At 48.7% G+C, this 17,037-nt stretch overlaps 1 protein-coding gene and 1 pseudogene across 3 annotated transcripts in view; one reads left to right on the top strand and one right to left on the bottom strand.

Moving 5' to 3' along the window:
- LOC140398712 (uncharacterized) overlaps positions 1-15,622 on the top strand; it is a 41,809-nt pseudogene extending 26,187 nt beyond the window's left edge.
- The window catches only part of igsf9bb (immunoglobulin superfamily, member 9Bb), an 889,343-nt gene that overhangs the window by 170,350 nt on the left and 701,956 nt on the right, over positions 1-17,037 (bottom strand). For all 3 annotated transcript variants that reach the window (XR_011937440.1, XM_072486656.1, XM_072486657.1), the window contains exon 6: positions 16,259-16,400. Coding sequence is in view for 2 of the 3 variants with exons in the window: in XM_072486656.1 (XP_072342757.1) it covers positions 16,259-16,400 (142 nt within the window). In the remaining variant the exon portion in view is untranslated. The remainder of the gene's footprint in view (positions 1-16,258; positions 16,401-17,037) is intronic.

Below are 17,037 nucleotides of genomic sequence, written 5' to 3'. Positions count from 1 at the left end.
CGTGATTTACTCCATCACTTTGGCGATGCGGGGTCTCTCTGAGGTGGCAACTGGCTCCAAGGAGATCGGAGCGCCATCTTTAAAGGGCGCCCCAGCCAGCGCTGCAGAGTAACAGCCCCCAACACACATAACGCAGGCTCGGGAGCTGTCCCCCCTCCATCCCCCCAACATTCATTGCCGGCAATGCAACAGTCCTTAATGCTCGCTTTTCACCCCACTCCCTGGCCACCACACATAGACTCACTGTGCCCCCATGGGATTCCCACAGGGACCGCCCCGGCACTGCCCCAGCACGGGTTGACAGGTTGGCACTGCCAGGTTGGTGGCAATGCCAGGTGGTGCCAACCTGTGCCTCAGTAGTGCCAGGGCACTGACCGGCATGTCCCTCTACACAACTGGGAGCTATATTTACCTTTGCGTCCCCAGGGGGATCCCTCCGACTGCCTCATGCTTGGTGTAACCTGTTGTAAACCTCTCGTGAGGTGGGAACAATTGGGCGGGGGCCCGCTGGTAATGTTAAAACAGACAGAACTTTAAGGAAATGAGGTTCATGCCATGTGTGGGCATGAATCTTGTGATACTGCCGGCGAGGGGTGGGGAAAATCAGGAAACGCGATCCCTCCGGCGAGAATCAGGTTTTCCGATCCTCACGTGATTTTCGAACCTCGCCACTGATCTGGTGGGTGGAGAGGGCGGCCTCAAGATTCACCGTATGTAACACTTCCCAGCAAACACAATGGGGGTGATTGTGAGCCCTCTCTCCGTCCGTGAGAAAGTTGGTGTGAAGCGAAAATAGCGATTCTCTCTGGCGTGATTGCTTTTTGGAATCTTACACCCCGCTCGCCAGTGGAGTAGTGCGAATCGTCAGTTTCCAGCCCTAAGAGTCCTCGCCTCATCAGAGTGCATGCACGCCCACGCACATTCTTTTCTAATTGGCTCAAGATTCCATGAGAAACCGATAGGATTCACTCCGTTTTTCTCGCCAGGACTGACACTTTGCCTGTTTTTAGTAAGATTCTACACTTTCTTTCTATTGATTGGTGCTCTGAAAAAAACTTGCCCTGTATCACTCTCTTATTAGAAAATATGAATGAAGGACTAAGGCACAGGGCACCAGAAAGGTCAAAACAGCAGAAGAGATGGTAAGATAAATCCAGGAGTCATGGTGAGGTAGTGGCAAGGATTGCCAAATTGTAGGACTGAAGGTGAAAGGTGTGGGCTCTAGCAAAGAAGCAGTTTGAGTTGGTGAAGCTGAGATCTAGTTAGCTGGGAAACATATAAGAGTATGTAGGGCATTGTATCTGTAGAGTAAGCAGAACAAGTGAGGAATGTTCAATGGTGCAATGATCAAAGTGATTTGGGGGGAGGAAGAATGAGAGACAAAGAATATTAGAGAGAAAGAACGAGCTGGTGAGCAGAACTGTCCACCCTGTCGCGGTGGGGGCAGTGGCGTAAAGTTTGCCATGCCATTCAAACGTCCATTGACTTTGGTGGGACTGGAAAATTCCACTGGCGGGAGAGGCTGGAAAATCCCACCCGGTGAGCTGGAGAGCGAGAGAGAGAGTGAGAACACGTGTGAGCACTTACAGGCTGCAAGTGCAAGAACATTATGAGGGAATGAGGGAAAATGCTAAAGTTTGAGTAAGAAAGCTCACAAATGGAAGAACAACCACATGTATCAGAGAAAAAAAGCTACCATAAATGCAGTTAAAAGCCAGAGCACACTCTTGTGAGTCAGATGTTATTTATTTTCACACAGAATGACATAGGATGGGATGGGCTGGTTTAGCACAGGGCTAAAGAGCTGGCTTTTAAAGCAGACCAAGGCAGGCCAGCAGCACGGTTCAATTCCCGTACCAGCCTCCCCGAACAGGCGCCGGAATGTGGCGACTAGGGGCTTTTCACAGTAACTTCATTTGAAGCTTCCTTGCCACAATAAGCGATTTTCATTTCATTTCATTTCTCCGTCAGCCCGACACCAAAATCGGGAAAGGCAATTGGGCAGAGATTTCCGATGCTGAAATTCCGGCAGGCTCAGATTTAACACCAAACCGCAATGCTCCAGCACCTCGACAGCTGCATCAATGGGTTCTGGAACGCACAGACAGTAGACACCTTTTGCATATCATTAGCAGGCCTGACCCTGTACTCTCTGGGGCCTCCGCGATTCTCTGCCTCCGATGGGCCGAGTTCCCGATGGCGTGGTTCACTTGTGCTTTTAAACATCGGGGCTGCTGAGTGAGAGAGAGGGAGTACGGAAGGTGTCCAACATCGCCATAGCTTGCTGACAGTTGTACCGCTGGCCTCGGGCTTCTGCCAGGGCTGGGGGGAATAGTTGGGGGTGGCCAGGAGGTGGGCTGTGGGGTCAGGGTGAATGAGCATGGAACACCACTGCCGCAGCCGGCAAGGCAGCCATGCAGCTGCGCACACTGCTAACAGCCCACTTTGAACTTAGTGCCACATGTCGTCTAGGTGACCCCCCAGAGCACCCCCTTTGGTGCCCTCTGGCCCCAGCCATCCCACCAGCGGGATGGGCAGGCTCCAGCGCAACCAGTGCCATCTTGTTTGCTGGGCTAAGTGTGTATGGGGAGTGTAATGTGTATATGTGGCTGCAGCTTGTCAGCCGTCAATCACGGACCCGGGGAACCCGCACTGTTTTTCATTGGAATTGATGATCTTCCACGTGGCATCGGTGCCAGCCCCTTAATAGTAGCGGAATCGCTCCAGGTGGGGCGCTGGTTTTTCTGTCGTAAAAGTCCACGGATTCTGCGTTGGTGTCAACACTTTAGTCTCAGAAATGGAGAATCCCGCCCATAATCATAGAATCAACAGTGCATTCGGCCCATCGAGTCTGCACCGGCCCTTGAAAAGAGCACCAAGCCCACAGCGCCATTCTATCCCCGCAACCCACCTAACCTTCTTTTGGGCACGCAGGGCAATTTATCATGGCCAATCCACCTAACCTGCACATCTTTGGACTTTGGGAGGGAACCGGAGCACCCGGAGGAAACCCACGCAGACACTGGGAGAACATGCAGACTCTGCACAGACAGTGACCCAAGCCGGGAATCGCACCTGCGTCCCTGGAGCTGTGAAGCAACTGTGCTAACCACTGTGCTGCCGTACTGCCCTCTACATGTTGCACATTCTCAGACATCTGCTATTCTGTGAAACAAGTCATCAGCGTTAGTACTTTTGATGTAGCAAGTGACTCGAGGCACCATTTTATTTGTTGAGTTTTGTGGAAAGTTTACTCAGTCTGTGGCTAATTGTTCTGAATGAAAACATTTACAAATAAGACCATTTAATTAATGCTTTTTTTTATCAACAAATTTCTCCATTAAGGGGATTTATTATCTTGCAAAAATAATATGATCCCTGGACAGAAACTGCAGATGCATCCAATTTGGGAACATTCAGCTTTCAAGCTACTGTCATTTCTGATTTTCAAAAGGATCAAAAATAATTTTACAACAATAAAAATAAGGTGACAACAGCCCGATAGGTTCCAGCTTCAGTGCCCAGTTGCTTAATCTCCAAGGTTAAAAACTGAAGATCACGGGCGAGATTCTCCGACCCCCACGCCAGGTGGGAGAATCACCGCGGCACCGCGCGAATTGCGCCACGCTGCCGGGACGCGATTTTCCCACCCCTGTGAAAACGTCCATGCGCGAATGGCGCCGGGCGGCACGGAGAATCGCCGCAAACGGCCGTCGCGGTGATCCTCCAGCGTCGCTGCGATTCTCCGGCCCGGATGGGCCGAGCGGCTGTCAGGAAAAATCTGTGGCCCGCCGTTCTAACATGCTCTGGGCTGGCAGGACCTCGGGGTTGAAGGGTCCGGGGCGGCCTGTGGGGGGGTTGGAGGAGGGGTCCAACACCGGGGAGACCCTCCGTAGTGGCCTGGCCCGCGATCGGGGCCCACTGATTGGCGGGCCGGCCTCTCTGGCTGCGGACCTCTTTTCTTCCCCGCCGGCTCCTGGATTCCTGTGCCATTTGGCGTCGGGGCAGGCGCGGGGATGACGGGCACTGCGAATGTGCTTGGTGACGCTGGCCCAACTGCGCATGCGCGGACCCCTCGGCGCCGGGTCGACGCCGGGACCGGCAGCTGGAGTGGCGTGGGCCGCTCCAGCGCCGTGCTGGCCCCCCTAGAACCCGAGAATCGGGTCTCGGAACCAGTGCCGGCGTCGGAGTAAAGTACTCCCGTTTTGGAACCGGCACCAGAGCCAGAGAATCACGGCCCTCATTTTAGAGCCGGGTCCTTGCACACATATTGGGCGAGATTCTCCGAGACCGAAATCGGGAACAGCGAACGGGCGGAGAATAGCTCCCGGCGGCAAAATCCCGGCAGGCGCCGGTTTGAAGCTGGTTCGTGATGCTCCGCCCCCTCCAAATCAGCGTCATTTCGACGCGCATCTCGCGTACATGTGACTGCGTTCGCATCTCATTATCGGCCCACCTACGATTCTCCGCCTGCGATGGGCCGAATTCCCAATGGCGCGGGCCACATGTGTCTCAGTAGTCGTGGGACTGGCGTGGTGGCTGCGAAGAGAGAGAGGATGCACAGTGTCCAGCACCACCATACGTCAGCGGCAATCATGCTGCTGGCCGTGGGGTTCTGCCAGAGCTGGGGGGAGTAGAGGGGGGTGGCCAGGAGGTGGGCTGTGGGGTCGGGTTAGACAGGTATGTGGTCCAGCACAACCGGCGCCATCTTTTCGGGCACAAGCCTTGCGTGTGTGGGGTGTGTAAGTGTACGGGTGGCTGCTGCTTGACACCCCTGCGTGTGTCCATCATGGACGTGGTGATTCTCCCACCATTTTGCATGTGTTCCACGGGTGTTTCACGCACCGCTGGTGCTAGCCCCTCACCGGTAGCGAAATCGGTGCGGGTGTGGTGCCGATCCTTCCGTCGTGGAACTCCACGGATCCTCCGTTGGCGTCAGCACTTAGATGCAGGAACGGAGAATCCAGTCCATTGTCTTTTCAATCTCCCAATGATGTTCTATAGTCGGCCATTATAGAGAATATATCCATGGATTCCATTTGGAAATGGATGAGCAGAGAGAGGAGCAGTCCAACGATGACTTAGGCAGTTGTCTCCAGATGGTCTCGATTTTTCCGATGCCTTCCTGATGAGACCGTGGCAAAGAATAGAACCGGAATATTTTGGTTGGAAAAAAGGTTTCAGTGAGCAAGATCAGCCAGGCTTGGCTAGAGGTGGCCACGGAGGAGGTCAGCCGCACATTGCTCTCCAGAGTACAAACACTTTCTTTGTCACAAAATCAAATCTTTCAGTTTGAGCGTTGGAAACCCTGTGAGCAGCTGAGTTTAAACCTCCCATTTTGATATGTCTTTTTCACATGCTGTCAAGAGCAGGAATGGCCCCCTGCTGTGTTCCCAACAGCTAGACCCAAACATGTGCCAGATTCTCCATCTTCCCCCACTTGTAACTTGTTAACTGTTGCTCCTCACACTCATAACGAGCACTACAACAAGCTCAACAAGTAATTAATTAGAGGTGGGCTGGTTGCCATCTCCCCCCTCCCGTCCTCCCTTTGAAAGTTTAATCCCAGCACTGAGCTATTGAGAACTGCGATGTCTCCTGAATGCGTGAATTTACTGAATTCACCCCCACAGGTTACTGCAAATTCGGCAGCCGGGGTGGTGTTGCTTTTGCGAGCAACGTCTGCATCCTGAAAATAGTCGCTGTTTTTAATGTTGGAATTTAGCCTCAGTGGAGGGGAAAGATGGCGTCAATTGGAAATGAAGAAATAAACTGTCGGGCACGATTTAACGGAATTGAAACAGGCTCCCATTTTGGGTGAGTTTAGTGGGATGATTCCCGGCGCTTACAGCCAAGAACATCCCCACCATTAAATGGAACTCTGCTTCACTTTCTGCGTTTCGGCAAGGAACACCCAGCCGAGGCGGCATTTAGGCCCATCTCCTGCACTAACGAGTTCAGCTCGCCAGTACTGGAAGAGATCAGGGCACCAGGTCTAAGTGGACCAGGTGTACCAGCACTTCGGGGGTATCCCAGGTGACCGGAGACCCCTTGGTGGTTGGGCTCTGGGCAGGGTGGTACCCTGGCACCCTCTGATGCCACCCGGGCACCGTGAAACTGCCAGCCTGACACCCTGGCAATACCAGGTGTGGCCATTTAAAATGGCCACCTGCAAAGGACTATGGGAATTGTGGTCAATTTGGGACACAGACAGGTGCACAGCTTCTGTGTATTGTGCAAAGAAACCAGACCTGGTAAGAAACTTCCAGTTCATTAAAGATCGATCACCATTTTTCCCAAGTCAATAGCATTCGCATTAAGGACCAGCAACGAAAGCAGACTAACTGGCGCCACCTCTCCCCTTATTTGGAAAGGCCTACGTGTCTGGGACAATGATAGCTAGGACCTGCCCAGCCATCTAGGTATCCACCCCCTAATTGGCTAAGATCGATGAGGGTGATCGAAACCTTATCGATCCATTGGACCTGGAGTAAGGACCGTCCAAAAGGGCGCAAAAGAGACGAAGGATTAAAAAGTCCTGCGCACTAGGGATCGGCCTCTTTTGGGACTGGCCTGTGCGTGACCAACTGCAGCAGAACAACCAAGTTCAAGGACCTGCGACCATTTCCTGAAGGATGAGCCCAGCTGAGACGAACCCAACAACTTCCAAACGACCACGTGGACCCGGATAAAGGCCTTATCTCGCATATTGCCGGTCACTCGAAGTTAAGTAAAGGTCACCTTAGTTATTAGGTGTAGTTTAGTACAGAGCTGCGTGTATTACTGCATAGAGATACAAGTCCTGAGTTATTAATAAACTGTTTTTTTGAGCTAACATACTGGTTGTGTGGTCATTTGTACAATATAAGGAACAGCTTGTGGTTCACCTAAAGGGTAAAAAGGCAACACAGGTTTTCCAGGTAGCTCTGCCAGGCTGGCAGGGCCATTGCCAGGGTGCCAGTGCCAAGTTGCCTAGGTGGCATCTTGCCCATGCCAACAATCAGGCCCGGGGGTTCCCTGCCTTATGACGCGGGTTGCAGGGGGTTCAAGGGATGCCTGATTATTACGTTGCTCCTGTAAATCAGCACGGCACGACACAACACGAGCGGTAGATGCTGGGAGATCCCACTTCCGAGACACACTCGGCTCGCCACGCCTCGTGAGAGCGAACACGATCTTGCGAGATGTCACAATGTAAATTCTGCCCATTGAGGGCGGGATCACTTTCTGGAAAATTGCATATTAGAATGAGACAGCTAGTATCACTCGAATATGCGTTCCCGAGATCTAACCAAGGTGTGGGATCTAACTCCCTTGTTTTGGGCGAGCGTCGTTCAGTGCTGGTCTCCACAAAGGGGGAGCAGACAGAACAGCACTCATGGGGGTCTCCCAGGGAATTGGAGGCCTCCAGGTGCATGCCCTCTGGGCAGGGTGGTATACTGGCACTGCTGCTACACCCCGTGCAGCCTGGTAGTTCCAGCCTGGCACTGCCAAGGTTCCCAGGTGGCATGGCCAGCTGACCGGGGCACTTCCATGATGCCAGTCTGGCATTTTTTAGAAAGCGGTGATCGAGCCAGGGTGTGCCCTGCGTGGGTGTGGGGTGGTGCGGGAGGGGGGGTCCTCCTTTGAGTGAGTTGAGGTTTGGGCGTGTTCTGGAGTTACCTCAGGGACTCCATAGATAGGGACGCCATTTAAAATGGCATCCCAATCTCTTGCTGCACTGTGGAGTTCTGGCGAGCAGAGTTCCTCAGTACAGAAAACAGGGCTAAGTGCAGCCTCGTCGGGGAGTTCGCCACTGAGGCTCCCGATCTACCCAGAAAGGCGTTAGATAGCGGGGTGTTTCGTGGCACTCCAATCGCCGAGAAACGTACGGCTTATCTCACGTGCTACGGGACTCTGTCCTCATTCAGGTAGATCACGCCCTTAGAAACATTTCTGTTAGCTCGTGGCCGTAAATTTCAATTAAATCTATCTTTCCAGAGCACTGAGACTAAATTATAACTTTTTAAATAGGGAATATTTTTTGTCCATCCCTAGTTGCTGAATTTCCAATCGCCTGTCGGGGTGAGTTCAGTAAACTCATGCATTCAGAAGACATCACTGGTTCCTGATAGCTCAGTGCTGCATTGACATTTCAAAGGGAAGACGGGAGGGAGAGATGGCAACCAGCATGCCTGTAATTGATTACTTCAAGAGAAATGCCAAGAGCAACATCAACCACTCTACATGGCCTCGATCTGAACAAGACTTTTGACTCAGTCAATCGGGAAGTGCTACGGAGGACCCTGTCAAAGGTCGGCTATCCAGAGAAATTCACCAACTTCCTCCGACTCCTCCACGACAAGATGTTGGTGACCGTCCACACCAACAGAAATAAGACAGAAACATTTGAGGTCAAGACTGGAATGAAACAGTTATCAGACCCCACCCTTTTCTCCATCCTCATCGCCACCATCCTTCACCCTGTTAAAAACCAGCTTCCCAGTGGAGTGGACATCGTCTATAGAATGGGCGGAAAACCTTTCAACCTCAACTGGTTGAAATCCAGGAAGAAAACAACACTGACATCAGTCGTGGAACTCCAGTATGCGGATGACATCGCCATCTCCACTCTCTCTGAAGGGAATCTCCAAACCATGCTTGACACCTTCGCGAAGCGTGCCAAAGAATTGGTCTCAGCCTCAACCTCAAGGAGATTCAAGTCCTTTACCAACTCGTCCCAGGGCAAGATCCATTCTCTCCCTCCATCAAGGTCAACGGAGAAACCCGATGAAATGTGGAACATTTCCCCTATCTGGGGAGCCACCTCTCATCTCAGGCTGACATTAATGCGGAGATCCAACATCGTATCCAATCCACGAGGGCCTCCTTCAGATTCCTAGGCCAAGAGTATTTGATGACCGTGGCTTTCATGCTGACTTTAAGATCCTTGGGTACATGACAATCGTCCTCCTAATCCTCCAAACGGCTCAGAAACTTGGACTAGGTACAGACGCCACCCCTAGGACCTGGAGAGGCACCGTCAATGCTTTATGAGACATATTCTCCGCATCAACTGGGAGGGCGGGCGTACTAACATCAGTGTTCTAGAAGGAACCAAGAGCACCAGCATCAAGGACATAATCATTGAAAACCAACACCACTAGGCCTGCCATGTGCTTAAGATGAAGAGGTGGCCCGTAAAAGGAGCCTCAGGGAGGAAGAATAACAGCGATCTAGAGTCCAAGGATCGATCCAACCCCCTGGAAACATTCCAAAGTGGGCAGTCTAAAACCTGACTCTCGGAACAGGCTCATCAGCCACGCAAGGACCACAGAGTTTCTTAGCTGGACAATCCTACTTGTTAGAAAGTGATCGCCGAAGAAGAATTAATTACATGTTGAGCTTGTTGTAGAGCTCGTTAGGATTGTGAAGAGCAACAGCTAGCAATTTACAAATGGTCAACATAGGAACATGGGGATCTGGGGTATGTTTGAGCATGGCTGTTGGATACAACACGGGGAGCCATCAATGCTCATGGCTGCATGTGGAAAAGATGTGAAAAATGACACTCAGCCACTCATATACATTTTCCTTCCCTTGAGCTGAGAGATTTGAGTTTGTGTGGAACAAAGTGTTTGTACTCTTTTTTTAAATGAAATTTTTTTTTTTCCAATTGAGGGACAATTTAGCGTGGCCAATCCACCTAACCCGCACATCTCTGGGTTGTAGGGGTGAAATCCACACTGTGGAGACTGTGCGAACTCCACACGGACAGTGACCCAGGGCCGGGATTCGAACCCGGGTCCTCAGCGCCACAGTCCCAGTGCTAACCACTGCGCAGAGTGTTTGCATTCTACTCTTGAGAGCAATGTGAGGTTGCTGTCCACCGCAGCCACCTCTAGCCATGCCTACTCGATTTTGTTTTCCAACTGGAAGGAGGATTCTAGTTTTCTCGTTTGCCACGGCCTTATCAGGACCTCAAGGCATCAGAAAAATGGGATACCGCCTGAGGACAGCTTCCCAAGCCTTCGCTGGCCCTCTCCTCTTCCTGCTCATCCATTTTAAAATCTAATGACAAGCCCAGCCATGGCTGCTATTTGCCTTTCATATTATTCCCGTGTGCTTGTCTCCCACCTCCAGACCAATGTCTCTAACTGGGGGCCAAGCTTGGGCCTGGGCAATTAGTGGCTGATACTTGGAAAATAGTGTTCCATCACATTTTGGGGTTGGAACCTGGAAATATTGAGGACATTTATCCTGAAATCAAAATTGGACCTCCTGAGTCGGTTTGCTATAACTGGTCCCACATTAGTGTGGGGCTGGTGTCGCATATTGATGGCACCGTGTAAGAATAGCAGGCTCCCTTCCCTCAAAGATATAAGTGAACCAATTGGGTTTTTATGATAATAAGATGTTTAAGTGAGTCGATGTGATCGATAGAGAGAAACTATTTTCTCTGACGGGAAAGTCGAGAGCCAGGGATGTAACCTTAAAATTAGAACTAGCCATTCAAGGCTGATGCAGGAAACACTTCTTCACATAAAGCATAGTAGAAAACAAAAATTTGCTCCCACAGAAAAATGTGGGTCAATTGAAAAATGGCAAAACGAGATTGACAGATTTTCACTGGACTGGGGTCATAAGGGTTATGGGACAGGTAGATGCAGTTAAGGTACAGATTGGTTATAAACTAAATGAATGGCAAAACAGATTCAAGATCGACAATGTCCTACTCCTGTTTTTATGCTCCTGGACAGTATTGACGGAATATGTATTGTCAAAAACATTTCCCATTGAATGCCCACTGGAGTCACTGGAATTGCTTGTAAAACAGGCAAACAATGAATTCATGTCCGTCTCCAGTTAGGCAAGTTCAGTTAAACTGAACCCCACTGGGTTTCTGCCATTTTTGGAGCTTTTCCTTTGTTCAGAGGTCCAAGGTCATGTGACAGGTTTTTGGTGGAGGGAGGTGATGTGGAGCATCAATTTCCTCAGACAGGCCAGAATGCTGTGGGTTGATATGGCACATGCGGCACCCTGTTTCGTTGTATGAGGTGCCATTCTGGTGACTCTGGCAGAGCTAGTACTGGAGGGTACCAGTGGGAGTGAAACTAGTGCAATCAGTGGAATGGGACTACCTGGATTTTCATGCCACAATCTTCATTCATTAGAAAAAATGTATCACTTACATAATTACACATTTCTAAAGCTCAGCCAGTCCTCGGTACAAATTCCTGGACCACTTGATTCTTTGACTTGGTTCGATGTTGTATTATCTATCTCCTGTTCTTAGACTCATGGATTGAGAATTATAAACCATTGTGGGGTCAAAAGTGGGGGTCATCAGGCTTTGAAAATTGCGCTCCCTGTCAGTGCCCTGATGCCTTGGAATTTTGAGGTGGGGTGGGAGGAGTCGGGAAACTGGAGTTAATCCAGTGGTTGGGATGTGGAAAGTGATTTTCACTTCACAAAATGCTAAATATGGGGTGGAATTTTCCCAAAGAATGCAAAGTATCAGTTTCTGACTGAAAACCGGTGAGAAACAGGTGGGTCTTCTGTTGAGACCTTTGCACACTTTGCCATTTTTTAGAAGGGGTGCATGTTTTGCACCGTCATTGTGAGGGGTGGGGCCTAAAGATGCTGTCACGCCTGGCTCCACAGAGATCAGCCCCAATTTCGAAATGAAGTTCAAGAGCCCCCCCACCTTTGAACATGAGGACACTTCCCATCAGTGATTGCTAGCATCAATGGCATCAAGCCCCCCCGGGTCGTTTCCACCCCCCCCCCAACCTAGGATTGCAGGCATGAACCCACTCAGCCCCTACCCCCCCACCCCCAGGATCACTGGCATCGGAGCATTGGAGTCTCCCTATAGGCCCCACCCCGGCCACACCCCCTTAAGGCTTTGGCCCATATCAGTATTAACCTGGCACTTCCAAGTTGGCACAGTCAAGGTGCCAAGCGGCAGTGCCAGGGCACTGCCCAACCATGTCCCTGACCACCCGGGACTGCACTGGTCTCTGAGCGCCCAGTGTGGTCATCATGTCTGGTCTCTGTTTTTGCATGGTGTGGAGATGCCGGCATTGGACTGGGGTGAGCACAGTAAGAAGTCTTACAACACCAGGTTAAAGTCCAACAGGTTTGTTTCGAATCACTAGCTTTCGGAGCACTGCTCCTTCCTCACCTACCTTTTCATTGGAACCTACCTCGTCATTCACCTGAGGAAGGAGCAGTGCTCTGAAAGCTAGTGGTTCGAAACAAACCTGTTGGACTTTAACCTACTCTGTTTCTGCAGACAGCAGGTGGGAACATCTAACGTTCCTAGAAGATTCAGCTTTAAGCCGAGTTTAAACAGTTAAATAGATTAAAATGTAACCTAATCACGTTCACGTCATCGCTGGGTGTAAACCTGATTACATTAGTGGGGTGATCTCGGGAAGATCGCGTTTGGAGTTCTCGTTGACGCAAATCCTGTTTTTAGCTTCTCATGAGATTCAGTGCCCATTACGGCCCAAAACGAATGGTCTCGGAAAATCACAGCCATGCCGCACATTACTGCACAACTGCCACATCCAAAGCAGGGAACAATTAAATCATTTTTTTTAAATGAGGAAATCTTTTTGCTGCCAGGATTTTGCTTGAGCTCATGCTCCACAGAATTTCTACAGTGCAGTAGCAGGTCATTTGATCCATCGAGTCTGCACCGACCCTCTGAAAGAGCACCCTACCGAGACCCACTCCCCTGCCCTTTCCCCGTAACCCCACCTAACCTGCACATCCCTGGTCACAAAGGGGAAATTTAGCATGGCCTATCCAGCTAACCTGTACATCTTTAGACATTTGGCTCTTTGGGCACTTATGTGCACACTAAGACTGCTAGCCCTCCGATAAGATTCCTCCTCTCTTCTGCAAAGTAGTGACAATCCCTGTCATGGCAACCATCTGCCTTTGACGCTCAGACTCAGCAGGCAGCTCCTTCCTCCTTGGCGCCGCTAATTGGGTGCTGACCACACCGCTAGGCCAATTAGAGCATCTACATTTGAAGATTGTGTCGCACGGGGCAGCATGGGATCAGGACCTGGAAATTATGCAGCTGCTGGGATCGCGGCACCAGACTGATAATTGAGCTCATGAATTTCCAACTATCGGCAACATTTTCCGAACCAGCAGAAGGAAAAGTGGAAGTGGAGGTTTTAACCTCCTCAAACTGAACACAAAACACTGTGCAAGGCTATCACTGGTACATAGATACAGTGGCATCTCATTGTTTCAGAAGGCCTGTTCCATATGCCCACATGCAATATATGGTTTTGATAGATTTTCCCACAGTTGTTTCTGTCTCCGACATGAGCACCACCTCCAAGAGTAGAGAGGCAACTTAAAGTCAGATGCATAAGAAATAACCTTACACTTTTTACCTCTTTCTGGTCAAATGTCACCTACTTTGCATTTCTACTTTTTAAATAAAAATGCCCATCCAATATTGTAATTTTGTCTCGATCGTCAGCTTGTCTTGCTCACAGACATACCTCTTCTTCCCCTGGGTTTGAGCAATGAACAACACAGCCCCAGACTCAAGCAGCCTGTCAGCCGGGGTACTGCTCTGTATTCAGCTCTTCCGAAGTTGGCATGGAGACAATTGGCAACCAGGCAGGCAAAAGCGACGATAAAGAACATTTTAAGGATACAAATCCATTGGAACAAATACACCAGCGTTTATATTCCAGTTTAAACACATTGGTTTGTGCTTTACCTCTCACCTTTCCTTAACATCTCAGAACAACCACTGCTGTACAAAGAACAAAGGACAAAGAAAAGTACAGCACAGGAACAGGCCCTTTGGCCCTCCAAGCCTGTGCCGACCATGCTGCCCGCCGAAACTAAAATATTCTACACTTCCGGGGTCCGTATCCCTCGATTCCCATCCTACTCATGTATTTGTCAAGATGCCCCTTAAACATCACTATCGTCCCTGCTTCCACCACCTCCTCCGGCAGCGAATTCCAGGCACCCACTACCCTAAAAGACTGTACGAAAGGACTCAAAGTCAAACCCATCTTGTTGCCTAATTATCTTACGTTCAGAAAGTTTAAAAAAATGTATGTAAGTCCTTTGATTCAAAGGGACCTTGAGGGATTATTTGCTGATATCTCTGATGCATTAATGCTGTTTTTAAAGTGCCTTCCACTGTAATTACAAAAGCTCATTTAAAATGGCCTTGTCAGTGTTGGCAGCTATACAAAAAGATCCTATTGTAGGTGCACCCCTCAATGAGACCACGAGATGGCAGAGTGTCCATGCTTCTGCAATTGGCTACTGGTAATAGATTCAGAAACAGACTCTAGAATATACAAATTTTTTGGCAGCGGCATATTATTGAAGGTCTCTCACGCTGAAGAATGGATTGCCAGGTCATCATTGTTTATTGTTTTTATATACCTATCCCAACCAGCCTCCTCCCAGTCTAACTTTACTGAATTGACAACATTCACTTCAAATCAACAGGGGGAGCAGACCAACACAGGGTTCAGATTGGAACTATGATATCATGATTCTTGCAACAATTTGATTGTTTTTTTTAATGGTCCGGTCAAATGGAGAACAATGGTGTAGCTCGCCTGAAGGCAGGGATACCCACTTAAAATTGGTGAATACAATTGGGAGGAGACATGTCGGCTTTTTGCATAGATTTGTAAATGTAATTTGTAAATTGAATGTGATTGATACATTTCAGCCAGACTGTGGGTGGTGAAGTAAAACATCAAGGAGTCGCCTCTAGCGGCTGTACCGCATCATCGGGAATTATCTGGTGGAAGTTTGCAGGTTTACTTGGATTTAATTGACTCCTCAAGAAATATAGGCAAGTTCCAAGGTTCTAAAAATACAGATTTTGCATGGTTCACTGAAGGGTATATACTCAACAGGGTAAATGGCTTTTCACCTCCACTCCACACTTTTGTATTCTTATGAAATCACTGTCTGATATTCCTTCTGGGTGTTTGTTTGTCCCATTTCTGAGTCCCCTGTTTCCAGTGAGATGGACACTCCTTGTCCATGGGACATGAAGATTAACTCAAGCGATAACAATTGCAGAAATAATTACGGCTAAATTTATGTATAAGTTCCCAGCAGTTTATGATCAGGAAGTCAGATGTTAGTCCAGAATATGTACACAAATCTATTCAAATCTTGTAACTAGCATAGGTGATGATGGTGTGCATATATTTGTTGAAGCTTGAGAGCTGCACAACATTGTCACTGAATAACTTTTGATCTGCTGGTTAGAGCCAGCCACCGGCCTTAAAAGCTGGGATTTTCACTTCTGCACTTGACAGGCAGTGGTGTTTCACTCAAGGAGTGAATTGGACAAGTGCAGAAGCAGAAATCCCTGCTGAAATCCTGATGGATTGAATTATTCCTTAGCTGCAGAATAGAAAGTTCATCCAGTCGCAACGCTTCGTTTAGTCCATGTGCACAGGTCGAGCTCAGTTTTGAGCTCCTTGTCCATCTGCTCACCCTGTGTGTTAAAAATATAAACCCACTCATGGGGTTCAGGTTTATGATTTTATTGCAAGCAGAGGAACCTTTTACTCATGTTCAGGGAGCTCATGAAGAGAAACCCAGCTTTAAATTTGTGTGATGGAAGTAAAAAAGCTTACATCCACTCTCACAAATATGTCGCCGCCTGTTTAAAGGCGGCAGTGCAGTTTGACATAATTTGATAACAAATCAGCGGTGGATTTATGACTCATATTACTAGTTGCACTCTCAACCAAACCATGTATTATACATTAGACATACATTAAAATTGTTTTGGTATTAATGAACAGCTTACGAGGTAAAGTCTCAATGCTGGAAAATCAATCATGTGTTCCCAAACCTGACTGCTTGTTAATGACCCCTGCTGCAAAGTGGATGTAAGTGCAAATTCTATGAGGGAAGGGCAGGCTTGCTTGTGGTGCCTCATATGATGAAAAGCCTAAGGACTCCTCCTCTTGATGAAAGCCCAGTATGCTGATGCCCTGTAGGCGGCCAGTACCGAGTAACTTGGACTCCCAGCAAATGGGTTAACATCGTCTGGAGAGGAGGAGAGGAAATAATTTCAAGGAAATGAAATATACATGACTAATAAATGAAGAAAAATAGCATTCCAAAAAGAAATTGAAGCAAAAAGAGCATTTACATTATTTTTGCCAATAGATTAAGAGCTGTACGAGAAAGTCACCTGGTGGGAACAGAAATGCGAATCAGTGCATAAGAAAAAACAAGACTTTACTTCTTGAAGAAGACGTTCTCTTCCTCCCAGAGCCAGGTGTACGTCAAGTTGCCAGGATACGCTTCTGCCTGACAGGTGAAGAGGGCATCTTGCGATATGTTTACTGTGATATTTTCTGGCGGAGAGATGATAAAGGGCGGTCCTAGGAGACAACAAAAAGATCACGGGTGGTTAATTATTACAGACATAATTGCGCAGAAGCTAGGACTTAAAAAAATGGAACAGCCAAATACTGGGACAGAAGATCATAGCAAACAATGAAGACATAATTGTCAGGATTTTAAATGGTATTTCTACATTCTGTAAGTGCGAACCATTGGGATACCATTGTACCGACCGGGTGATATATAGCTCCTGTGAGAGGAAGTTCAATCTACACAGAAAGAAAACAAACTGCCCTTAACTTGCCCTTTCCATGATCATGGATTGATCTCAGAACTGGTACGTGGGGATTCATTGCTTTCAAACCTCACATTTTGCACCGGAGAAATCTACAAATCACAGCAGGGTAGCCATTCGTGGCAAAATCCATTAGATAGTTCAGCAGTTAAACTTGTCCCTCAAATGGCTTGATCTTCCTTGTTATCATGGGCTGCACTGATAAAAAAATGACTCGTCTGACTCCATTTAAGCTGCATGTGGAGCAAACATACTCTTAAAGACAAAGTGTAACCATTTTGGGGAGAGATTCAGAATTGCCAATTTGCGGAGGGGCTTGACACCAGTTTCACCACATGCCAAGTGCCATAATGGCCCTGATATTTATGGGGCAGGAAGCA

The sequence above is a fragment of the Scyliorhinus torazame genome, chromosome 21 (assembly GCF_047496885.1).
Source record: "Scyliorhinus torazame isolate Kashiwa2021f chromosome 21, sScyTor2.1, whole genome shotgun sequence".
Taxonomy (NCBI): domain Eukaryota; kingdom Metazoa; phylum Chordata; class Chondrichthyes; order Carcharhiniformes; family Scyliorhinidae; genus Scyliorhinus; species Scyliorhinus torazame.
This window is presented reverse-complemented; position numbering and strand designations above follow the sequence as displayed.